Consider the following 26734-nt stretch of genomic DNA (forward strand, 5'->3'; position numbering starts at 1 on the left):
AAGTTATTTCCTCCTGGAAAACACAACATTGTACACATAAACGTTCACATAAACAAACACCAGCTCATAAGGCATGAGCAACCAATTACAGGGGTGACTCTCAAAACACAAGAAATGTGCGAGTAGAGCTCCAAAAAAGAAATCATTCGCCTGCATCGGTCAGTGGCTCAGAATATACCATCCTTCTCTTTAGCTGATGTACTCATCCAGTCAGTTTTAAATATCAAGTCAACATACAGATCATCAAATTTGCTTAAACAAGACTTAAGGAGACAGTTTTTAAAGAGCAGGTGGAAAGAGGACCTGGAGGCAGCAGCCACCACTGAGAAGAGCGATCCAATTAAGTCTAGTCTGTGGCTTCAGGGCAGAACGGCTGGGGCTCTGAAAGAAATTAATTAAGTGCAAAATCACAGGAAAACAGGTAAGTGATTCGTTAGTGAATATTTTACTCGCTAATCTTCAAAATGCCTGAAATTTATTAGAATTGCAATGTTTTATTAGTTGTAGTAAGGTTTACTGGCAATAGTAAAGGTCTTTGGGGAGCTTTTGTTTCTCTTCCTGCACCTAATAGAGCACAAGGCATATTTTCATCTGTTCCAAGGTGTTTCCTGGAACAGGTCACTAGCCTATCGTGAAAGGCTATAGATTAAGGAGCGCCACTCCACATCAATCATGGCTGACCAGGAGTTTTCCCACTCTTACTGCATTCCACTGATAGTCAATCTGTTGGCTGCATTATGAACACACATACCTTGGCCATAAAGTCCTGGGGTAGAACTCCAAACTAGCTCCGGGGCAGGAATGCTACCCACTTCGCCACAAGACTTTCTTTCAGAGCAGCATTTATTAATTATAAATTATTTAGGAATAAATGAATTAACACATAATAAAGAGGGCAGGGCAGGTGATGTGTTGCGACTGCAGGATATGGGAGCTCCTGGACACCTGAAGTAATCCAGGGACAACACATCTACAGCAATCATCTACAGTTTGAGAAGCTTTGACACAGAGTCATTGAGCTAGACACCAACCTGTAGACACTGAGATGCATCAGGGTGAGGGGAAACTACCAGGACACTTTGCATCAGGAGATGGTCACACCCCTTAGGTTGTGGTCTTCTGATTTGGTCAGCGGTAGGGACAGGAGGGTGTAACTGTGAGTGAGACACGTATGACACCCACAAGGTAGAAGTGGGGAAGCCTTAACAATTATCCATAGGGCTCTAGGTTTTATGGCCTATATGGATGAAAGTGGTGGCTGCACAGTAGATGAACAAACTGATCATGGTACAGGAAGCCATTCAAGTGGGCCAGGGAATAGGAATGCATTGGTAGTAAATCAAGTGACATAGACACATTTCTCTGTCAAAAGCCCGAACCCAAGAAGCTATATTTCTAGCCCAGTGCCAAGGTCTGGGACATCTGCTCTTGGCTGGAAAGGAACTTGCAGGGAGAGGATCCAGTGGTATGGGAGAAATTGGTTTTGCTTCTTGGGGCACTGACACAAATGCTGGAGAAAGCAGGAGCTGTTCCATTGGGATGGTCTTCATCTAATCATTCTGGGGGGCTTGGGGGTACAGTGCCTCACAGCGCCAGGGACCCGGGTTCGATTCCAGCCTTGGAGTTTGCACTTTCTCCCCATGTCTGTCCAGCCTTGGAGTTTGCACTTTCTCCCCATGCCTCCCCCATGTCTGCTCGAGTTTCCTCCGAGTGTTCCACTTTCCTCCCACGGTCCAAAGAAGTGCAGGTTAGATGGATTGGCCATGATAAAATTGCCCCTTAATGTCTACGGATTTGCACGTTAGGTGGGGTTACAAGGATAGGATGGGCCTGGGTGGGGTGCTCTTTCAGAGGGTCGGTGCAGACTTGATCGGCTGAATGGCCTCTATCTGCACTGTAGGGATTCTATGGTATTTTCTGACAATTTGTGTAATTAGGGTAATAAAGATAACTTAAGACTAAATAGTGGGGACAAGGGATCAAGTTCGGGAAGGTGTGATAAATTAAAACATTGACAAGGCAAAAGATCAGGTTAGGAATAAATCAGAACATAACAGGAAGGGACAGTGTACAAACCAAAGAGTTCACCAGCAGATAAGTCCAGAGGTTACAAATAAAGACAGAACTAAAATGTTCTGTATCCGAATACAGGCTGCATTTGCAACAAAACAGATGAATTGATAGCACAAATAGAAATAAATATGCGGTAGAATTTAATAACCATTACAATAACCATTACAATGACATGGCTGAAGCACAGTAAAAACAGGACCTGAATATTACAGGGTACTGGTACGATCCCTATGGGGGCCAGAGACTGTACTCCATATGAATCCCCCCCTTACAGAGTGGAGTATGAACTCCCCTGGTAATTGGGGTGGGGTTTCCTCTCAACAAGGGGAAACTACTCAATACAAAAACCCTGACCTGGGTGCAGGTCAGGGAGGGTGGGCCTTCGGGGAGAGGAGTCGTAATCTTGTTATTTTGTGCACACCATAATAAACCGTGCGTTCCTCTTGTCTCTCCCTTTCGGGTTCCACAGGTACATGGCATTTAGGGAGAATAGGAAGCCAGGTAATTGTGGAGGGGTCGCTCTGTTAATTGAGGATGACATTGGTATAACAGAGAGATGACTTAGTTCTGAAGGTCAAGACGTACAATACATTTGGAAAGAGATGGGAACTAGGGAGGTTAGGAAGTCATTAGTGAGAGTAGTTTATAAGCCCACTTAACAGTAGCCACATTGTAGGATGGTGCATACGCAAATAAATAATGGAGGCTTTTGAGAAAGCTATAGTGATAATGTTGGGTACTTTTAATCTACATATGGATTGGATGAATCAGATTGGCAAAGGCAGCCTGGATGATGAGTTGAAATGTTTTTTGGACAGTTTTGTTTTTTAAAAAGAGCACCCCTCAGTGATCATAATTTAATTGAATTTCACATTCAGTTTGAGGTAGAGAGTGGACCTAAAACCAGTGTTTCAAACTTAATTAAGGGCAATAAGACAGAGTTAGCTAAAGTGCACTGAAAAATTAGGTTAAGGATTAAGTCAGTCGAGATGAGGTGGCAGACATTACTGTCCATGGCTAACTAAAGAAGTTAAAGATGATAAAAAGATAGATAAAGAAAAAGTATATAATTCCACAAAGATGAATGATAGTGCAAAAGATTGGAGAGAATATAAAGAACAGCAAAAATTAACTAAACAATTAATAAGGAGGGAGAAATGAGAGAGAAAGCTAGCTAGAACTATAAAAGTAGATTGTAAGAGTTTCGACAGATATTTAAAAAGAAAAGAGTAAATTGAGCGTTGGTCCTCTACAGAGCAAGAATGGGGAATTAATAATTGAAAATAAGAAAATGGTGGATGAATTAATATTTTGTATCTGTCTTCACCGCAGAGAATACAAATGATATCCCACATGTTTCCTCTGGGTCCTCCGGTTTCCTTCGACTGTCCAAAGAGATGCAGGCTAGGTAGATTGCCTATGATAAAATTCGCCCAGAGTGTCCAGGGATTTGCAGGTTAGGTGGGGTTACGGGGATAGGGTGGGGAATTAGGCCTAGGTGGGGTGCTCTTTCAGAGGGTCAGTACAGACTCAATGGCCTGAATGGTCTCCTTCTACACTAAGGTTTCTATGGTTCTATATACTTGTGAATGAGGAGGTGAAAGGGAGGGTGGAACTCAAAACAGTTACAATCACTAGTATGCACATCCTCCCCGTGTTTGCGTGGGTCTCCCCACAATCCAAAAGATGTGCAGGGTAGGTGAATTGGCCACGCTAAATCATCCCTTAATTGGAAAACAAAAAGAAGAATTGGGTACTCTAAATTTATTTTTTAAAAACAGTTAGAATCACAAGGGAAAGTAGAATGAGAAAATTATTAGATCCAAAAGCTAACAAGCCGCCAGGTTCTGATGGACTCCATCCAAGGATCTTAAAAGAAGTGGCTGCTGAAGATTTTGTTTTCCTCAGCAAGGGACGTGAATATTTGGAACTCTTCCTCAGAGAGCACTGGAGGAAGGAACTATGAATATCTTTAAGGCAGAGGTAAGAAAAATTCATCACCATCAAGCGAGTCTATTGCAATCAATGAGGAGTCCCGAAAAGATGAGTCAAAAGTAGTTAATTTCTTACTTACAGCGAGGAAATACAGCAACTAAGCAACAGTCCAAGTCCCAGCCGGGACCATCCTGAGATACCGGCTCCTTCCTGAGCCGGCTTTTATTTCGGGGAATTAACAAGCCCGCTGTTGCCCTCTTCCCCCCCCCCCCCCCCCCCCCCCCCCCCCCCCCCCCCTCTCCCACAGCGGGGGCTCATACTCCATAAGCCCCACAAGAGATCAATTGGATTGTTTACTGTCTTACTGTGCTCACCCCAGTCCAACGGCGGCATCTCCACATCATCATTTCTGAATGGCAGAGCAGGCTCGAGGGGCTGCATGGCCTACCCCTGCTCCTAATTCATACATGTGGTGATATGCATTACTGTATATACACAGGGGTTAATATAAATGCACTACAACTAAGCAAACACTAGAGGGAGCACCGGAGATGTCATGACATGCAGACATACAGCTGATGAGCACACAGAGTAGGGCACGGCCGGTGGGCGGTCAGGACACCCAGAGGTAACACTACAAGGGGGCATCCCATTTGCAAGGGCAGGGCGCACATGCTCTGTCTCTTTCCACAGGCGACATTTAGAGAGAAGGACAGGGGCAGATCAGAAGCATCACACCCACCGCATGGCTTAGAACAGACTGGTTAGTTAGACTGAGTTACTGTAGCAAGATTAGCAGGAGAGTCAAACTCAGAGAACTGTGCTGATTGTTCAATAAATCACATTGAACTTACTTCAAAGTTTGGAGTATCTTTTGGTCAAAGCTGCATCGGGTTGCAGCCTGTGTTATCTCAGAGTACATAACATATCAATACATTCATTTATTTTTAAAACAAGTTTAAATATTGCATGCTTCCTGTTGATTACACTACCTTCCGCAGCCCTGTGCATGTATCTGACTGGTTTGGGGTTTCTTTGTCTCTATCACATAACTAATTGGCTTGGTCAGAAACACAAGAGAAAAAAGCAAAAAGAATTGACATGCTGATTACTAAACTATTACATTTACATATGCTCAGACAAATCACAGGACATCCCTGATTCATCATCAACTCTTCAACACTCTTACAGCACTGGGCAGCTGAATATGAATAAGCTGCATTACAGGAGTTATGGTTTAAAAAGAATATTGCTTAGGTGAAGCTTTCTCAATTTCTTTATGCCTCACAGTAATATTTTGAGAACTTTCAGGCGCTATATTACTTTACATGATTACAGGACATATCGTAGAATCATTGAATCCCACAGTGCAACAGAAGACTATTCGACCTATCGAATCCACACTGACTCTTCAAGAGCACTACACCCAGGTCTACTCCCCTACCCTAAGCTGCACATCTGTAGCAGCGTATGGTCCAGCTGAAGGGAATTTTCACAACAATGATGATATTTATTTGGATAACAGGTCCTCATGTATTGCTATAGTAGTTTTCGTTCAGGTTCTATGTGAACCACTATATGTTTCTACGTTTCACAATATTGAACAGATCTTTGATTGAATCTTGGAAGTTCTTCTCAAAATTGCAAAGAAAATATAATTTCTTCCTTCATTCTGATTCAGGCTGCTGGGGAGTTTTCCACTTGAATAAAGAGAAGCAGAACCATATCCACAGAAACGCACCTGTCTGTAACCAACCACATGTAAAAAGAGCAAGGATAATTAATCATAGAGTTACAGAATGATTACAGCACAGAAAGAGGCCATTCAGCCCTTTGTGTCTTTGAGAGCAATTTACCTCGTCCCAATCCCCCACCTTTTCCTTGCAGCCCTCAAAATCATTTTGCTTCAGATAATTATCTCCTCCGAAAATCTACATTTCAATCTGCCTCCACCACACACAGATCCTAACCACTTGCAAAGTAAAATAAAAAGTAATTTGTCAATTACCTTAAATCTGTGTCCTCTCATTCTAAATCCTTCCAACAATGCTAACTTTATCCCTATCCACTCTGTCCAAATCCCTCATGTTTTTGAACACTGCTATCAATTTTCCCCTCTGTCTGAGAACAGGCCCCAGCTTCTCCAATCTAATCACATAACTGAAATTTCTCATCCCTGGAATAATTCTTGCTAATCTTTTCTGCGCTCTCTTTAATGTCTTGCTAAGAGTTGGACACAACACACTAGTTGAGGCTGAATAAGTGTTTTAAAGAGGCTCATCATAACTCCCTTGATATTGTACTCTATTCCTCTATTTAAGAAGAACAAGACCCCTCCATTCTCTTTATTTACCGTGCTCTGAACATGCCACTCCATCGTCAGTGATTTATGGGCATCTACCACAGGTCCCTCTGCTCCTACATTCTTTTTATTGCCTCGCCCACCAAAATGCATCACTTACAACTTCTCTGAATTAAATTTCATCTGCCACATGTCCACCTCGTCCACCAGTTTGTCTATGTCCTTTTGAAGACCTTCTCTATCCTCCTCACAGTCCATAATACTTCCAAATTTTGTATCATCCACAAATTTTGAAATTGGTGAACTGGACACAAGGTTTAGGTCAGCAACATAGATCAAGAAAGCAGGGTTCCACGCCAACCACCAGGGAACCCCACTATATACATTCCTCTAGTCTGAAAAAACAGCCATTCCACGCTATATCCTGTTGTGGCCAAGCTGCTACTGACCCTTTCGTTCCATGGGCTGAATTCACCCAGCAGCCAGAAACATCTCAGCACAAGAGAAGCGTGTGGTTCAGAATAATGTGGGTTTGGTTCCCATTTTGGCCAAGGTAGATTTGGAACTTGCCCCTGCGAACAATAGGCAATGTCAAAATCACCATTTTAAAAAACTGCCAAGTAAATGGCTCCAGAATCATCAGCAGACCATTAGTCAAGTACCTTCCTTCCAGCAGAGCACACACGAATGAACGAATGAATGGCAACAATACAATTAACTTTGATAGCTCAGTGGGTGCATAAGCAAGGTGATGAGGGCAAGAAACAGATTACCTTCTCCTGATCTTTATCAGTGGCCATCTGTGGTAACTGTTTACGTTTGAACATTATGCACAACAAGGATCAGACATGGCTATAATCAAATAGTGGCCAATATTCATTGATTGGGCTTGAATATCAAGAATGGATATGACATAAGAACATAAGAACATAAGAAATAGGAGCAGGAGTAGGCCATCTGGCCCCTCGAGCCTGCTCCGCCATTCAATGAGATCATGGCTGATCTTTTGTGGACTCAGCTCCACTTTCCGGCCCGAACACCATAACCCTTAATCCCTTTATTCTTCAAAAAACTATCTATCTTTACCTTAAAAACATGTAATGAAGGAGCCTCAACTGCTTCACTGGGCAAGGAATTCCATAGATTCACAACCCTTTGGGTGAAGAAGTTCCTCCTAAACTCAGTTCTAAATCTACTTCCCCTTATTTTGAGGCTATGCCCCCTAGTTCTGCTGTCACCCGCCAGTGGAAACAACCTGCCCGCATCTATCCTATCTATTCCCTTCATAATTTTAAATGTTTCTATAAGATCCCCCCTCATCCTTCTAAATTCCAACGAGTACAGTCCCAGTCTACTCAACCTCTCCTCATAATCCAACCCCTTCAGCTCTGGGATTAACCTAGTGAATCTCCTCTGCACACCCTCCAGCGCCAGTACGTCCTTTCTCAAGTAAGGAGACCAAAACTGAACACAATACTCCAGGTGTGGCCGCACTAACACCTTATACAATTGCAACATAACCTCCCTAGTCTTAAACTCCATCCCTCTAGCAATGAAGGACAAAATTCCATTTGCCTTCTTAATCACCTGTTGCACTTGTAAACCAACCTTCTGTGACTCATGCACTAGCACACCCAAGTCTCTCTGAACAGCGGCATGCTTTAATATTTTATCGTTTAAATAATAATCCCGTTTGCTGTTATTCCTACCAAAATGGATAACCTCACATTTGTCAACATTGTATTCCATCTGCCAGACCCTAGCCCATTCACTTAACCTATCCAAATCCCTCTGCAGACTTCCAGTATCCTCTGCACTTTTCGCTTTACCACTCATCTTAGTGTCATCTGCAAACTTGGACACATTGCCCTTGGTCCCCAACTCCAAATCATCTATGTAAATTGTGAACAATTGTGGGCCCAACACGGATCCCTGAGGGACACCACTAGCTACTGATTGCCAACCAGAGAAACACCCATTTATCCCAACTCTTTGCTTTCTATTAATTAACCAATCCTCTATCCATGCTACTACTTTACCCTTAATGCCATGCATCTTTATCTTATGCAGCAACCTTTTGTGTGGCACCTTGTCAAAGGCTTTCTGGAAATCCAGATATACCACATCCATCGGCTCCCCGTTATCTACTGCACTGGTAATGTCCTAAAAAAATTCCACTAAATTAGTTAGGCACGACCTGCCTTTTACGAACCCATGCTGCGTCTGCCCAATGGGACAATTTCTATCCAGATGCCTCGCAATTTCTTCCTTGATGATAGATTCCAGCATCTTCCCTATTACCGAAGTTAAACTCACTGGCCTATAATTTCCTGCTTTCTGCCTACCTCCTTTTTTAAACAGTGGCGTCACGTTTGCTAATTTCCAATCCACCGGGACCACCCCAGAGTCTAGTGAATTTCGGTAAATTATCACTAGTGCATCTGCAATTTCCCTAGCCATCTCTTTTAGCACTCTGGGATGCATTCCATCAGGGCCAGGAGACTTGTCTACCTTTAGCCCCATTAGCTTGCCCATCACTCCCTCCTTAGTGATAACAATCGTCTCAAGGTCCTCACCTGTCATAGCCTCATTTCTATCAGTCACTGGCATGTTATTTGTGTCTTCCACTGTGAAGACCGACCCAAAAAACCTGTTCAGTTCCTCAGCCATTTCCTCATTTCCCATTATTAAAACTCCCTTCTCATCCTCTAAAGGACCAATATTTACCTTAGCCACTCTTTTTTGTCTTATATATTTGTAAAACCTTTTACTGTCTGTTTTTATATTCTGAGCAAGTTTACTCTCATACTCTATCTTACTCTTCTTTATAGCTTTTTTAGTAGCTTTCTGTTGCCCCCTAAAGATTTCCCAGTCCTCTAATCTCCCAGCAATCTTTGCCACTTTATATGCTTTTTCCTTCAATTTGATACTCTCCCTTATTTCCTTAGATATCCACGGTCGATTTTCCCTCTTTCTTCCGTCCTTCCTTTTTGTTGGTATAAACCTTTGCTGAGCACTGTGAAAAATCGCTTGGAAGGTTCTCCACTGTTCCTCAACTGTTCCACCATAAAGTCTTAGCTCCCAGTCTACCTTAGCTAGTTCTTCTCTCATCCCCTTGTAATCTCCCTTGTTTAAACACAAAACACTAGTATTTGATTTTACTTTCTCACCCTCCATCTGTATTTTAAATTCCACCATATTGTGATCGCTCCTTCCGAGAGGATCCCTAACTATGAGATCATGAATCAATCCTGTCTCATTACACAGGACAAGATCCAGGACCGCTTGTTCCCTCGTAGGTTCCATCACATACTGTTCTAGGAAACTATCGCGGATACATTCTATAAACTCCTCCTCACGGTTGCCCTGACCGACCTGGTTAAACCAATCGACATGTAGATTAAAATCCCCCATGATAACTGCTGTACCATTTCTACATGCATCAGTTATTTCTTTGTTTATTGCCTGCCCCACCATCTCGTTACTATTTGGTGGCCGATAGACTACTCCTATCAGTGACTTTTTCGCCTTACTATTCCTGATTTCCACCCAAATGGATTCAACCTTATCCTCCATAGCACCGATGTCATCCCTTACTATTGCCCGGATGTCATCCTTAAATAACAGAGCAACACCACCTCCCTTACCATCCACTCTGTCCTTCCGAATAGTTTGATACCCTCGGATATTTAACTCCCAGTCGTGACCATCCTTTAACCATGTTTCAGTAATGGCCACTAAATCATAGTCCTTCACGATGATTTGTGCCACCAACTCATTTACTTTATTCCGAATACTACGAGCATTCAGGTAAAGTACACTTATGTTGGTTTTTTTACCTCTGTTTTGAATCTTAACATCTCCAGTTTTATTCCTTTTGTTATTACTGGGCCTATTCACTGTGCTCCCCTCAGTCACTGTACCTTGTACTGTCGCCCTTATGGATTTCTGACTATGTCTTCTCTGCCTTGCCCTTTTCCCCTTACTTCCTTTTGTTTCTGTCCCTGTTTTACTACCTTCCAACTTCCAGCATTGGTTCCCATCCCCCTGCCACATTAGTTTAAACCCTCCCCAACAGCTCTAGAAAACACCCCCCCTAGGACATCGGTTCCAGTCCTGCCCAAGTGCAGACCATCCGGTTTGTACTGGTCCCACCTCCCCCAGAACCGGTCCCAATGCCCCAGGAATTTGAATCCCTCCCTCTTGCACCATCTCTCGAGCCACGCATTCATCCTATCTATCCTGACATTCCTACTCTGACTAGCTCGTGGCACTGGTAGCAATCCTGAGATTATTACCTTTGAGGTCCTACTTTTTAGTTTAACTCCTAACTCCCTGAATTCCGCTTGTAGGACCTCATCCCGTTTTTTACCTATATCGTTGGTGCCTATGTGCACCACGACAGCTGGCTGTTCACCCTCCCCCCCTAGAATGTCCTGCAGCCGCTCCGAGACATCCTTGACCCTTGCACCAGGGAGGCAACATACCATCCTGGAGTCTCGATTACGTCCACAGAACCGCCTGTCTATTCCCCTTACGATCGAGTCCCCTATCACTATAGCCCTGCCATTTTTCTTCCTGCCCTGCTGTGCAGCAGAGCCAGCCACGGTGCCATGAACCTGGCTGCTGCTGCCTTGGAGGCAGTGGCTACTAACATTCCAGGGAGTTTGGGGTAATGATCCAGCACTTGCATTTTGCCATGGGACTTGAAGCACATCAGCCAACTTGAAGATGCCCATAATCCCCTCCCCCACTCCTCAGCCCCCATGAACCACACTCTCAGGTTCATTCTCATTCCAGATTCGAGTCAAGTGTTGGTTAAGACATGAATAGTGGCCAAGACAAATGGACATTTCCCTGCTACTTATCAATGATTAACATGATCTTTTAGGCCCAAAGGGGACATTCAAAAGAAGCCACCACCGACAGTGCTGTGCTCAGTATTGAATAGGGGAGTCAGAGATTATGTGCCCAAACTCTGTTTGAACCCGTATGCGTCTGACCTAGAGGCAAGAGTGCTGTTACTAAGCAAAATCTGCACGTGTGATGTTGATTTTTATGGCCCTGAACAGCACATGCTGCACAGAAACTCGGAGCGGCGCCAGCCATGGTTACAAAACAAATTAAGGCTCAAAGGTCAGGTCAGTTTCAAAAAGTAACGTCATAAACATAATTAATTCTAACATACAATTTCTTTATTGCAATTGGTTCCAAGAAGAATCCCCTCGCAGTGCAAAGGACAAAGTTTAAATCTGCTATTAAAAAAATGTTAAGAACATATGGAATAAAATTCCATGGCTTTTCCTGGCAATTCCCATCAGTCAGCATGGAATAGGTGGCAGTACACCAACGTCAGAGTCCCAGCTCAGAAACATTTTCAGCTGCCGCACTGGTCTCAGCGCCATTTGGAATTAGAAATGACCCACTAAATACAAGGGTCCCAACTATGGCTGCGTAAAGTCTCACAGGTACATGCCAGTCCTGTCTGCAACAGGCACACATTCAGCAGCGGATGCAGGGCACATTCCTTCTCAAGAGGCTTTGCCTTCCCATGCCAATTGAAAAGCGAACAGACTTCCCGTGAAATGAGTGATTAATAGTCCAAAGATGCATGTACCCTTTTTCCTCCCTCCCTTCAAAATAGTTAAAAACTGAAAAACAAAAAAAAGAGTGTTTGAAGAGAATGAAGAAAAACATTTGAATGCCCTGAATAATTTTTCTCCAGGTTTGTTGTTCAGCACTTCCTAGGAGATTAACCTTTAATGCCTGCAAAGATGGTGAAAGGGGAGATGATCAATGATTTCAAAAGAAAGTTGGATGGGCACTGGAGAGAAATAAATGTGTTGGGCCACAGGAATAGATCAACTACCATTGATTGTTGTAAAAGCCCATTGGTTCACTAATGTCCATTAGAGGAGAAAATCTGTCATCTTTACCTGGCCTAGCCTACATGCAACTCCAGACCCACAACAACGTGGTTGACTCTTAACTGCCCCGGAGCTGTGAGGCACAGTGGTTAGCATTACTGCCTCAGAGCACCAGGGACCCAGGTTCAATTCTCAGGTGACTGTCTCTGTGGAGGTTGCACTTTCTCCCTGTGACTGTGTGGGGTTCCTCCGGGTGCTCTGGCTTCCTCCCATAAACCAAAGATGTGCAGGATAGGTGGATTAACCATGCTAAATTGCCCCTTTGTGTCTAAAAGTCCGGTGGGGTTACTGGGTTATGGGGATAAGATGGAGGCATGGGCATAAGTAGGGTGCTCTTTCCAAGGGCCAGTGCAGACCTCATGGGCCGCATGGCCTCCTTCTGCACTGTAAATTCTATGATTCTATGAATTTGTGGAGAATCCAGGATAATCCTGAAGGGTTGTCAACCCTGCACTAAAATTATGTCACCAAACTCTTGAAAAAGGCTCAGTCTTGTTTGAGTTCACTCTTTGCTAAAGGTTAGTGAAATGCTTTTAGGCTTCAGTATTATAAAATAACTAAGATTGTTTTGATGCTCCAAGAGCTGTACTCGGGAATATGTCTGAATCTTTGATGGAGCACAGGAAATAATTTAAAACTGGAACCCCATTTCCTTCAGAAACATAAAACATGAATGGCGAGAATATTCATTATTTGCATTTGTTTCCAAAGTCGAGGCTCGCATTACAGCTTAGTTACTTTTTAACCATTTCAGTGGAGTATGCAAATTGAAAACTTTCTCTGCGTCAATAGTATCTGCAAAAGAAACTAAAGGGCTGCTTTCCAGAGTTAACATTGTCGGCAGCGCAACCTCAAAAATGATCCCAATGCACTTTTCCACAATGCCTAGTCTCAATTGCTAAAAAGCATGTAATGGAATTTATAACTCACTTAACATTTTTATTGAGATTTTAGTTTTGGACTGTTCTAGCAACACTACAATCGGCTGTATGGTGATTTGGTGTCAGCCAAAGCTCAGTGTTAAAATTTTCACTTCTGATTTAGAAGATTGTGGGTTCAAGTTCCACTCCAGAGACTGAAGCTCATAATCCAGATTGACACCCCAATGTAGAACTGTGGGATACTATACTTACATAGCTGCCACTTTTGTTTTTTGGGAGATTAAACCAAGGCACCTGTTAGGTGACACAAAAGATACCCCAGTATTATTTTGAATAATAATAATCTTAGTCCTAGTCCCTAGTCGCCATATTCCGGCACCTGTTCGGGAGGGAGAGGGAGAATTCAGAATGTCCCAAATGACCTAACAAGCACGTCTTTCGGGACTTGTGGGAGGAAACTGGAGCACCCGGAGGAAACCCACACAGAAACGGGGAGAATGTGCAGACTCCACACAGACAGTAACCCAAGCCGGGAATCAAACCTGGGACCTTGGAGCTGTGAAGCAACAGTGCTACCCACTGTGCTAACGCAGAGCATATAGAGTCCACGCCAGTTTCCTGGCCAATATGTCACTTAAGTATTATCATAAGAACACATTATTTGGTTTTCTCATTGGTTCAGAGTATTTGCTCTGTAAAATTTGATTGTTGCTTTTCCTACATTACACGTTATGACACTCAAAAGTACTTCATTGGCTTATATATAATGCCTTTCATAATATCAATGTGTCCTAGCAAAGATTCAGCAACATAATGGGCTATAGGCCAGCCTGCGGCCTTTGACATGGCTGACCACACCGACCTCCTCCATTACACCTGCATGGTTGTCCAGCTGGGTGGGGCTACTCTCACTTGTGTCATTCTTAATTATCTAATTGCAGCCACTTGCAATGGATTCTCTTCCCATTTAGGCACAATGATCACTGGTGTCCCCAATGATCCATCCTTGGTCCCTCGCATTTGTTATCTAAATGCTGCCCGTCAACAACATTGTTTTTTGACTAACCACAAGGACCACTAACCACTACTCTGCCAATGGAACCTTTGTAGTAAATAAATGCAGATTATTTATTAATACGGCTCTAATAAAATATATTTTGTAAAAATTCATAGTTTCACTGCATTGCATTTACTGAATACAATCCACACATGATAGCAGAGCATAAGCATGTTTTTTATAATCTTTTAATATCACCACTTTCAAAGTGCCCAAACAGTAATTTAACGTGGGATGTTAAGATCTTCTAAGTAGCCAAAGATGTTATCTTTTCCCTGGGTGTCTCATATTGGAAGTCAACTGATCTAATCAATAAAATTCAAAATTCCACTTTGGCTCGCTTAGAATGTCAATGAAGCAAAAGATGCACGGAGGCTAAAACAGACCATAATTAAACAGCAACTTATGTTGACTGGAGTCATTTAGTTAATGGATGTGTGGTGTAAAAAGTAACATAATCATTGGCTGTAGGAGACCTTGGAAACGACTATATAAAAAATGCAAGTTCTTTATTGCAAACTGTACAATGACCTGTGGAATCATACCGAATGCTAGAAAGAAACTGATCCTAGCTGTTGTACGTACTGCAGTATCCATGAATGAGTTACTGTTAACATATGGACCTGACCATAATACTATCATGTCAGTAATTTCCGAGCTTGAAGTAACTTCCACTAATTTACTACAGTTAAACTGATTGATTGTGGTAGACTTCGACAGCAGTACTCTGTCACAATGGATGACGTGTGCATCAGAGCTGCAAAGTTTGCCTCAATGTCTTACCCACACACATCTAACCCACCCAACTCTCCTCCCAATTGCCTCCAGATAATTACCAGTAAATTCAAAGCAATAGGAATCAATAGTGCCATCAAGCAACACATATTCATGAATGATCTGCTCACTGATGCTCAGCAGCACTTTGACATCATGACTACATTGTAAATCTGATACTGACATGGGCACAGGAGATGAATGTCAGAGAAGAGGTGAGAGCAGATGATCGAGACATCAAAATTACGCTCAACAAAATACGGCAGCCAAGAGCCCCAGCAAAATTGAAGCCAATGGGAGACAAAGAAAAAAAACCCCAGTGAATAGATGGTACTGCTGCAAAGGAAGATAGCTCAGGCTGTTGGAAGGTAGTCATTTCAACCTCAAGTGGCTCCCATTCCATTATATCAGATTATTAACTTTACTTAGGTTCAGTCAGTTTGTGAAAGACTCGTTTCTCTTATCTCCCCTTGTGAATATTTATTACAGAACTTTTCGTAATTTTATAGTAGTGATGATGTTTGTGTATAGGTTTGGTCAATTAGAGTAATAGTCTTACAATAATAATCTTTATTAGTGTCACAAGTAGGCTTACATTAACACTGCAACGACGTTACTATGAAAATCCCCTAGTCACCACACGACGGCACCTGTTCGGGTACAGGGCTGAGGGGGAATTCAGAATGTCCAATTCACCTAACAAGCACATCTTTCGGGGGAGGAAAACGGAGCGCCCGGAGGAAACCCACGCAGACACGGGGAGAACGTGCAGACTCCGCATAGACGCAAGTAGGAATCAAACCTGTGACCCTGGCGCTGTGAAGCAACAGTGCTAACCACTGTGCCACCATGCCACTCCTATCAATGGGATAGAAGTTATATTAGGTGCTGGTGCTGCAGCTTGTACAGTTTATTTTTGCTTCATGAGTGACCTACTTCTGAAGGGTAACTTTGAACTAGCTTTTTATTGTGCATAGTTCTTACAGCTCAATGGCGATGCATTCACATAAAAAGCCTTTTGTTCTGCCTTCAGGAGGTTTAAAGCCCCAGAACAAATGAGACTTCAATTAAGAGTTTCAATTTTCACAGAAAATCAAACTGAATTGTGGAATGTGATTGGAAAATACTGACATAAATCTGTATATAAAAAGGATATTTTAACTTGCTTTGAAGCAGTGGCTATGGTCAAAGGCCTTTATTCAGCACTATTTTTAAGTTGTATATTGGTTTGAGAACTCTCAGCTTCCTTTGGAGTTTCATAAGTTTCTTTGAAGCTGTTCATTAGTGTTTCCATATTTTGTAGGTTGGTATCTATTCTGCTCACTCTGCAACCGAGGTGGGGCTGTGTTTAATTTTACTTGTCCCTTTAACAACAGAGTTTAACTAATGAGAATGACTACATCTCAAGATTGGCAAGAAGCTCGTTTTGAGGCACATTATAATTGGTGGGGGGAAATTATTCTCAGGATGTGGACAACAAAGGCTTGGCTCCAATTATTGATCACCCCTGGATGAAAAGTCAAAGCAGCTGTAGTGGGCTGTCCCCTTGAACCGTGCTGATGGTACTCCCATGAATTGTCAGGATTTTCATCCCATGACTATTCAAGGAAGAACAATGAAAGTTGGATGTGTGATACTCAGAAAGGAACTTGTAACAAAGTTGTTCCCATGGTGGCGCTGCTCTTGTCCCTCTCAGTGGTAAAATCATAGAATCCGTGCAGTGCAGAAGGAAGCCATTCATTCGGCTTATCGGGTCTGCACCGACCCTTCGAACGAGCATCACTCTGCCCTATTCCCGTTACACCATAACCTAACCTGCACATTCCTGGACACTGAGGGGCAATTTATCATGGCCAATCCACCTAACCTGCACATCTTTGGACTGTGGGAGGAAACCGGAGCACCCGGAGGAATTCCACTCAGATACGGGGAGAACGTACAAAGTCCACACAGTCACAAAAAGTCGGAATTGAACCTGGGTCCCTGGCGCTGTGCTATTGCAATGCCACACCTGGCAAAATGTCCTGGGATTGGGAAATACTCTGGAATAAATGTGCTGGGCTATTGCAGTGCGCCCTGTAGATAGTACAGCCACAGTGTGCTGGTGGACAGAGTCTAATAATGGGGTGCCACTCAGAGGCTAATTAAAGACTAATTTGATTTATTTCACACATTTTCCTTGTGCTGCTGCTTGCTCATTATCTATTTAGTGGTAACCAGCTGCTGCGTTTTGAGGATGGGCCATATGAATTGCTTAATAAAATAAAGGTACTGAGGAGAAAGTGTTACATCAGCCATGGCATCCTGCAAAATTCCACGGCATGCGTCTGTACTGAAAGGACCATCAGTTCCTGATGAACTAAACAAGGTGGATCAATGCCTTCAAGATAAATCGATAGAAAATTGTGTCTGGGAGAAAGAATGATGGTGAAAATTGTTAATTTAAAAGAGATGATATACATTACATTTAATTACAATCTGCCATGAGCTACATTGGGATATCCATAGAAACCTGCAGTGCAGATAGAGGCCATTCGGCCCATCGAGTCCACACTGACCCTCCAAAAGAGCACTTTGCTATGGTCCACTGAGCTTCAGCCCCACCTAACCTGCACATCTTTGCACTGAGAGAGGGAATCAGAGCACCCGTGGAAACCCACGCAGACAAAGGGAGAACGTACAACCTCCACACAATCACCCAAGGCTGGAATCGAACTGTGAGGCAGCAGTGCTAACCATTGTGTTGTCGTGCCACCCAGCCAGTCATTTCTACATAATTTTAAGTGGAAGGAGAATTGACTCTTTGCCTCTGCCTACATTAAGAGGTGTTCTTAGGCAGCACCTTTTGCCTTTGTTGGTAAAGGCTTTTCTGCTCGTCTGACCCCAAAATATCTCATATTAAACACTATCAAGAGCATCTTGTCCTCATAGCTTTCGATCATTCAGTCAATGTCAGACAAATGACTTGCAGCAAGATGGTGCCGGAGCGCGGCGACTCTCTGCGAGTTCTCCCCCACAGATTCTCTTCCCACACCTTTTAGAACCGTACTAATCTTTTAAAACTTAATTCACTATACTCCGTAAGCTTCATCCAATGTCTGTGTCTATGTGTTTACATTGTGTATTTATTGTATGTCCTATGTTTTTTTCATGTATGAGATGATCTGCCAGGACTGTATGCAGATCAATACTTTTCACTGTTTCAGTACACATGATAATAAATCTAAATCTCTAAAAATACATCCCAAAACAGAAAAGGCAGATTGTTGAATGGTTCATATGTTAATAACTTAATTTCTCCATGGGGACTGCTTTACAGTCTTATCCTCCTTCTGTTCCTTGTTGTGCATGACTTGCTGGAGACAGTCTTGTGATAAGGCATCCCCTCTGCATTCAGATTGGTCTTAAACACTCAAATGATGTGCGAAGAAAGTAATAATCAGTCTGTTGGAATTCTATAGTATGCTATTCTATTGTATAGAAAGTGTCACCATTTTAAAAAATTGCACCATTTTCTATTTATTAATCAAGGCAGAATGTGGCAAACAAGAGATGCAGCATAATACACTATGGCTGATAATCCTCCTCTTTTAATCTCTTACCAACCATTTTGGCTCTTATGGTTTCATTTTTTTTGAAAGAATACTTTGTAATATAATAATCTTCATTGTCACAAGTAGGCTTACATTAACACTGCAATGACGTTACTGTGAAAAGCCCATGGTCGTCACACTCCAGCGGCTGTTCATGTACACGGAGGGAGAATTTACACGGAGGGAGAATACAGAACGTCCAAATTACCTGACAGCATATCTTTCGGGACTTGCGGGAGGAAACCCACGCAGACACTGGGAGAACGTGCAAACTCCACACAGACAGTGACCCAAGCCGCAAATCGAACCTTGGACCCTGGAGCTGTGAAGCAACAGTGCTAACCACTGTGCTACCGTGCTGCCCTGAGCTACTGCCAAAAAGGTATTCCTTTTTGAATGCCTGGCAAATACATTGACCAATCGGGAACCACAAACTAGATCCCAAATCCATTCTTTGGTCTGTGCGGAATGAGCTGATGATAGTCAGGATTGGGATAGGGGTACCAGAAATGGCACTAGCATTCCAGGGCTCGAAAGTATCAGCCAGCGCTCAATTACAAGCAGGTACATGTCTTTGTTGACTGATGAGAACAACATTAGGCTTGCCTGTGAAGCAGCCCTTGCCTCTCCCAGAATAAACAGCCTGCAAACATTCACTTCCAAGCTCACATATGGAGCAACATCCCTGATGACGGCGGGTAGGGGAGACTTCTGAGGACAAGCCATTGGCCATGGACCCTTAACACAGCAATGTTTCCGTTGAAGAAAATAAACTAGGAGGATGAAAGAAAAGGTGCTGCTCTGTTAAAAATAATTAGAGTCTCTTCCAGTCCTCTGATGATTGATGTTACCAGGCATAAATCATATCTCCATCTGTGTGGAACAAATTCAAGCCAGTGCTAATTACAACCGCTAGAACTTAATTGAATCCGATATTATTCTGCTGGTTTTTATTCTTTTCAAAATGCATGTGTGAATCTAGGCATTTATTATCTGCCTCCAATGAAATGGAAGATCTGTGTGAAAATTACCGCAGAATGAAAGCTCTGAACTAATAACTGGGGCAGTTTGTTGCATTTTATCTCTTTTCAGCTGGTATCTTCAAATGAATTCACTATGTGGTTCTATTGGACAGGCTGCACTGAAGATTTAAGCTTTCTGAGTTCTCCCTGTAAAAAGTATAATCAGTCCTACTAGATATACATCTAACACAATGTAAACGATTACTTTTTTGGCACCCAAGGTTTGATGAATTGTAGCAAAGGTGGGAAAGCGTTTGAAAAATTAGTAGCTGAGGGCAGGTTTCAATTTGATTTCTAATCAGGTCGGAAACCTTGTCAAAACAGAATGCAAAGTGGAAGAGAGAAGCAGAAATCACCAAGAGATTCAATGCTGCAACAATCCTCTTTTTTTTTCTTTCCCGATCTTCTCCTAAAACGGATCCAATTTTCTGCATCTTCCCTAAACATCCGGTCTTGTCCTAGTGTCCAATTCAAAGCCCCTCTGGATGTCAGCCAAATTAACATTCTTTAGAGTGGTGGGAGGCAGAGGTGGCAGCAGAGGGGGAGGAGGAGAAAGAACGATTGCAAAGAAACTCAAAAGATTTTTATCAAAACTAAAATGGAAATGCGAGAACGAACTAATAAACTCTCAAATAAATGGAAATTAGTATATCTCCCCCATACTATAATCAAACAACATTAACCAATCTACAATTCATATAAGAAAATATTCTTGAACTTTCCACATGCACCAAATTCTGCTCATACAACATTAGGACGTGCTGTCAGCAGGTGATGCAGAAAAAAGAACTACAGCAAGGAGCACAGCCTCTTCCATCAAAGCATACCCCCCTAAATGAAATTCCAACTGTTACCAGAGTACAGATGCTATCACTGTGCACACCTGAGTGGTAGCCAACTCCTGTGGCACAACATTAGACTACCCACCCACACCCCCCAACACACTCCCACCACATCGATAAAAAGTAAAGGTGGACCATTTCCCATAATAATAAAAGCAAAATACTGAGGATGCTGGAAATCGGAAATAAAAACAGAAAATGCTGCATTAACGTAGATCTGGCAGCATCTGTGCAGAGAAACAGTGTTAATGTTTTGGTCCTCCTACAGAACATTTTCCATAGCTTAGGAGTCTCCATTCAACAAAGGCAGACATTGGTGCCAATATTTATTATCACCCCCAATGTGCCAATGACTCAGCCTTAGGCCGACTGAGGAAAAGTGTATTTGAGGATCAGAATCTCAAACCCGGGACTAAGATCATGGTTTGCAAGGAGCAGTGGCCCCGTTCCTCTACAGCCTGTACCTCAGAGCACTAGAGAAGTAATAATAATAATCACTTATTGTCACAAGTAGGCTTCATTGAAGCTACTATGAAAAGCCCCTAGTCGCCACATTCCGGCGCCTGTTCGGGGAGGCTGGTATGGAAATTGAACCCGCGCTGCTGCCATCGTTCTGCATTACAAGACAGCTATTTAGTCCACTGTGCTAAACCAGCCCAGCAATGGTGCCTTCGCAAAACCCAGAAATTAATTGGCATGAAAGACAGCCAACAGCAGCATCCTCTCCCAAGCCAACATGTGCGGTATCACACCAAAACCTGCTCCACTGGGTGGGACATGTTGTACACCCGACTCGCAATGTAACTGCTTGACATGGAACTCGGTCACAACAGGATTCTCCCAGGAAAATAATGGAAACACTTTAGGGATATCTTCAAAACATTCCCAAAGAGATTAAACATCTCCACTGACTTGTGGGAGTCTCTGGCTTGTGATCAACCGAAATGGAGCAGGTTTATTCAGGAAGACACCAAATACATGGAGACACTCTGGTAGGAACCCGGAGGGGCAAAGCTGAGGCATCGGAGAGAGTACACAAACCTCTGACCAAAATATCTATCTAACCCTTTTAGCACCACCTGCCCCACGTACAGTAGAATCTGCATATCGCTCATCAGGATTTATCTGATCAACCATCCCAGAATGGATGCAATTCATCCTCGATCAAAAGGGCTATCCGGTTGGTAGCCTTTATTGGACCCAAATTGCCCCTGGTATTCTTTTATAACACGAGGCATAATTTTCTTCCATTTCTTTTCACTTCTCACAATTCCCTCGCCAACATCACATCAATAGAACAGCAGTTTGATTACACACCTCATGTATCCAATCAGCACATGTATTAAAAATGCTTAACACTGGAATTTTATTTTTCTCACAACATTAAAAGGTAAGAAAGTCAATGACAATTTGCATGAAACCACTCACCTGGCCATTTGTTTGTATGCTTCTTCGGCCACTGCAAAGATATGGGGGTCCATGTCCCCCATGTTCTGTCCACTATAAGCATGAATGACATCTTCTCCATAAATTGGCAACTGTTCATAGGGATTGATAGCAACTAGGACAATACCTAGAAACATAGAAGGTCACTATAACACATCCAAACAACACATCCACTGTCAGTTTCACCTCCACAGTCTGCATGCAAATCTCATTCAACCCAATTAGCCAAAATAGTCTCAGGCTGCTGGCTCGTTGGATCGAAAGAGACAGAGATTGGTAATACTAGGTATAAGAATGGATAAGTATATCAGTTCCAGTGATGGTATCGTAATGGTTTAAAGTATTTTTTCTAATAGAAGAAAATAACATTGGCTGAAAATGTCTTAATTTGTTTCAAAGAAGTCACTGTTAGTGTTGCTTTAGAGAAACTCAATTTGTTGTTAAACTCTTTTGTGCAGCATTGGCAAGATCCAATGCAATGTAATTTTCTTAGATACATTTTCATTTTGTTAATGCGTGAATTATAGATGTCATCAATTACATTCTAGTTTACCGGTGTGAAAACAACTTTAAATGGACAGTCATCTGACATCGACACAAGTGGAAGAAAGGATACGTGCAAATCTCTGAATGACCACCAAGATCTGCTAAATCCATCCTGGTTAGTAATAGATTACGATGCTGAGAGTGTAATAGAACAATGCCAAGAGTGTAATAGAACAGTGCCTCTTGTTCCACCAAACTGCGCTGTCATTTGTAGGGAGCTTCCTGGGCCGGAGTTGTCTAAAACAGATGTAAGACAAGACTGCACATCCCCTTTGCCCAAATACAATACCAATCAGGTGCAGGAATTGTGGCTCTTCACTTTTGCTTTTTTAATACCCAAATGCATTGGAAATCTTAATAATATAAGCATGCAAGGACTGAATGTTTCCTTCCCATAAAGGGCATCAGTGAAATAGTTGGGCTTTTGTGAAAAGTCAATTGTTTCATGGTCAGTTCTACAGTTCGCAGCTTTCTTTTTAAACCTCCGGATTTATTCTCAGACCCCCATTGCAGGATTTGATATTCTCTAGATTATTAATCCAAATGTACGGATTACTAGTACAGGAACATAAACATTATTAGCCCCAATGGTGGAAAGCAGTAAGCTATGTGACTACTAGCAATGTCAGTTGTGCCCGCACCCAAAATCGATACCAGCCCACTTTAAAACCTGAGTCACTTGATTGCCATTACAAGCTGAAATGCTGCTCAATTATTTCTTTCCTAACCCAAAACAAATTAGGATGAGCTGGAATACGATGCGTGCGGAGTAGAGCTGATTTACCAGACAGCAGATTATAATCTTTTTGGTAAACAATGGCTCACATAATTACTATACAAACTCACGAGTCATTTGAGGGGGTGAAAAATTATTTGTTTCTACGTGACTTCTCTGCCTCCCCTCAGACAGTGCCAGCTAAATTCACACATCTGCAGCGCGACATTGTGAACAAACATGTCACTATTCCTGTCCCTGGCACAGCCCATCATCTTACTTGTGCCAGTCACTCTTGCTGGGATTGTTTTTATTTTACTCACCACAATAAGTGTATATGGCATTGGACTCCAGAAAGCGGACCTTCAAGTTGTGGAGCACGGCAGGTTCATGAAGATAACTGAGAGCAGTCAGATCATTCTCGCCAACCAGAATATCAGGGTTGCGCAGGAAGGGTAACTGCTCTGCCTTTGAGTTGATGGGATACTCAAGTGGCTACAGAAAAATCAGGAAACAAAGCAGGAACAAAAAACACATTCAGTTGAAGTGGGGTAACATTTCATACTAAGATTGACATCAAGACGCACAAGAAAATCTTTACTATGGACAAATGTACTGATGAGAGCTCTTTCTAGAAATGATGGGAAATATACCAACACTGCAGGCATATGTAGTCAGCACTGTGGGAACCAACTGGAAACCACAAGCCATAAAACTTAATAGACGGCTGGTTTGTGATGCAGAACAAGGCCAGCAGCGCAGGTTCAATTCCCGTACCAGCTTACCCAAACAGGTGGCGGAATGTGGTGACTAGGCGCTTTTCACAGTAACTTCATTCTTGTGAGATTATTATTATTATTATTATTATTATTATTATTAAGGAGTTAAGGAGACAAGGAAACAGACAGGGAGTCATTAGGCTCAAGAAACAAACTTCCGGAGGCCAAATGCGGAAATAACTGGGAACATCTGCAGCACCAAGTGTCCCTCCCGCTCATTCATTCTTTAAACTTCATTTACGGGATGTGGGTGTCGAAGGCTAGACCGATATTTGTTGCCCATCCCTCGTTGCCCTGGAGAAGGTGGTGGTCGGGCAGCATGGTGCTGCAGTGGTCCGAGGTCCCAGGTTCGATCCCAGCTCTGGGTCACTGTCCGTGTGGAGTTTGCACATTCTCCCCGTGTTTGTGTGGGTTTCGCCCCCACAACCCAAAGATGCGCAGGGTAGGTGGATTGGCCACGCTAAATTGCCCCTTAATTGGAAAAAATGAATTGGGTACTCTAAATTTAAAACAAATATATTTTTTAAAAAGAGAAGGTAGTAGTGAGCTGCCTTCTTAAACCGCTGCAGTCCTTGGGGTGTAGATACACCCACAATTCGGTTAGGAAGGGAGTTCCAGGATTTTGACCCAGTGATACTAAAAAGGAAAGGCGATATATTTCCAAGTCAGGACAGTGAATGACTTGGACAGAAACCTCCAAGTATTGGTGTTCCCAGCTCTTGTCCTTCTAGATAGTAGTAATCTTGGGTTTGATAGGTGCTGCCTAAGGAACTTTGGTGAGTTCCTGCATCTTATCGATGTATACATGGCTGCCACATTCATCAGTGGTGCAGGGATTGAATGTTTGTGGAAGGGGTAGCAATCCAGCAGTCCAGCCGACATGTGACTCCAAATACAAAGCAATGTAGTTGACTCTTAATAAATGCCCTCCAGGGCAATTATGGATGGACAATAAATGCAGTCCCAGCAAGTGATGCCCACGTAAATGAATAGAAAAGAGGGGTCAGGAGCTGAGTAACGCTGGTGAAATCCAAACTGAGTGTCCATGAGTAGGTTATTGCTGAGTAAGTGCCGCCTGAAAGCACTGCTGATGACTCCTTCTGTCACATTATAGAAAGTAGATTTATGGGGCAAGAATTGGCCGTGGTGTATTGGTCCTGTTTCACATCTGGCCAATGTTCCACATTGCCAGGTAGATACCAGTGTTGTAGCTGTACTGGAACATCTTGGCTAGGAGTGCAGTAAGTTCTGGAGCACGTGTCTTCAGTATTGTTGCTGGAATATTATCAGGGCCCATAGACTTTTCAGTATACAATGCCTTTAGCCATTTCTTGATATCACATGGGAATGAATCAAATGCTTGAAGACTGACAACTGTTAGGCTGGGAACTTGCAGAGGAGGCTGAGATGAATCATTCGCTTGGCACATCTGGCTGAAGACTGTTGCGAATATTTCAGCTTTATTTTTTGCACAGATGTGCTGGGCTCCTCCATTATTTCAGGACGGAGATTTTTACGGAGCCTCCTCCTCGAAATTGCCCGCCACCATTCACAGCTGGATGTGGCAGAACTGCAGAGCTTAGATTTGATTTGTTGGTCGTGGGCTCATATAATTCACAATGCAGAAGGAGGCCATTCGGCCCATCAAGTCTGCGCTGGCCCTTCACCCACTTAAGCCCACACCTCCACCCTATCCCCGTAATCCCACCTAACCTTATCCGCGTAACCCCACCTAACCTTTTTGGACACCAAGGACAATTTAGCATAGCCTATCCACCTAACCTGCACATCTTTGGACTGTGGGAGGAAACCGGAGCACCCGGAAGAAACCCACGCAGGCACGGGGAGAGCGTGCATGCTCTCCACAGACAGTGACCCAAGCCAGGAATCGAACCTGGGACCCTGGAGCTGTGAAGCAACTGTGCTAACCACTGTGCTACCGTGCTGCCCACTTAGCACTGTCTGTGACTTTCTGTTCATGCTGTTTTGCACACAACTGTCCTGTTTTGCAGCTTCAGCAGGTTGACACCACATTTTTGGGATGCCTCGTGTTGCTCATGGCATGCCCTCCTACACTCTTAATTGAACTAAGGTCGATGGTAACAGTAAAGTGGGGGATATGCCAGGCCAGGAGGTTGCAGTTCATGGTTGAATACAATTCAACAATTTTGTCTCCACAAAGACTGTGCGGTGAACATTCCTATTGATAATATCATGGACAGATGCCTCTGCGACAGGCAGATAAGGATCAGGTCAAGTATGTTTTTCCCTCTTGTTGGTTCCTTCACATTTTCCACAGACCCAGTCAAGCAGCTATGTCCTTTAAGACCCGGTCAGCTCGGTCTGTGATGGCATTACCGAGCCACTCTTGGTGATGGACATTGAAGCCCCCCACCCAGAATTCATTCTACGTCCGTGGTGGCATTCGAACCAGGGTCCCCCAGAGCATTACCCCATGTCTCTGGATTACTAGTCAAGCGACAATACCACTGTGCCTTCACCTTATGTGATGCAATGTACATGGCAAAGCAACATCAGTGGTTTAAAGGCTGTACAAACACTGTTTTGTTAACCAAGGACCATGAAATTGTGGCATAGACTTTGCATTATTGAGATCTCCTCCAAAAAGTAACCAGGATTGAAAAGTAACCAGAATTATAAGTTTGCGGATGATACGACCATGGTGGGCCACATCTCAGACAATGACGAATCAGACTACAGGAGGGAGATAAATCACTTGGTTGCATGGTGTACCGAAAACAACCTCTGTCTAAATGTTGGAAAGACTAAGGAACTGATCATCGACTTCAGGAAGCGCAGCACGACACACACTTCCATCTGC

At 43.0% G+C, this 26734-nt stretch overlaps 1 protein-coding gene across 4 annotated transcripts in view; it reads right to left on the minus strand.

Moving 5' to 3' along the window:
* myo5b (myosin VB) overlaps positions 1-26734 on the minus strand; it is a 299598-nt gene that overhangs the window by 168504 nt on the left and 104360 nt on the right. For all 4 annotated transcript variants that reach the window (XM_038790508.1, XM_038790510.1, XM_038790509.1 and 1 more), the window contains exons 3-4: positions 23437-23608; positions 21835-21979 (exon numbers count right to left, since the gene is read on the minus strand). In XM_038790508.1, coding sequence (XP_038646436.1) covers positions 21835-21979; positions 23437-23608 — 317 coding nt within the window. The remainder of the gene's footprint in view (positions 1-21834; positions 21980-23436; positions 23609-26734) is intronic.

The sequence above is a fragment of the Scyliorhinus canicula genome, chromosome 3 (assembly GCF_902713615.1).
Source record: "Scyliorhinus canicula chromosome 3, sScyCan1.1, whole genome shotgun sequence".
Classification (NCBI taxonomy): domain Eukaryota; kingdom Metazoa; phylum Chordata; class Chondrichthyes; order Carcharhiniformes; family Scyliorhinidae; genus Scyliorhinus; species Scyliorhinus canicula.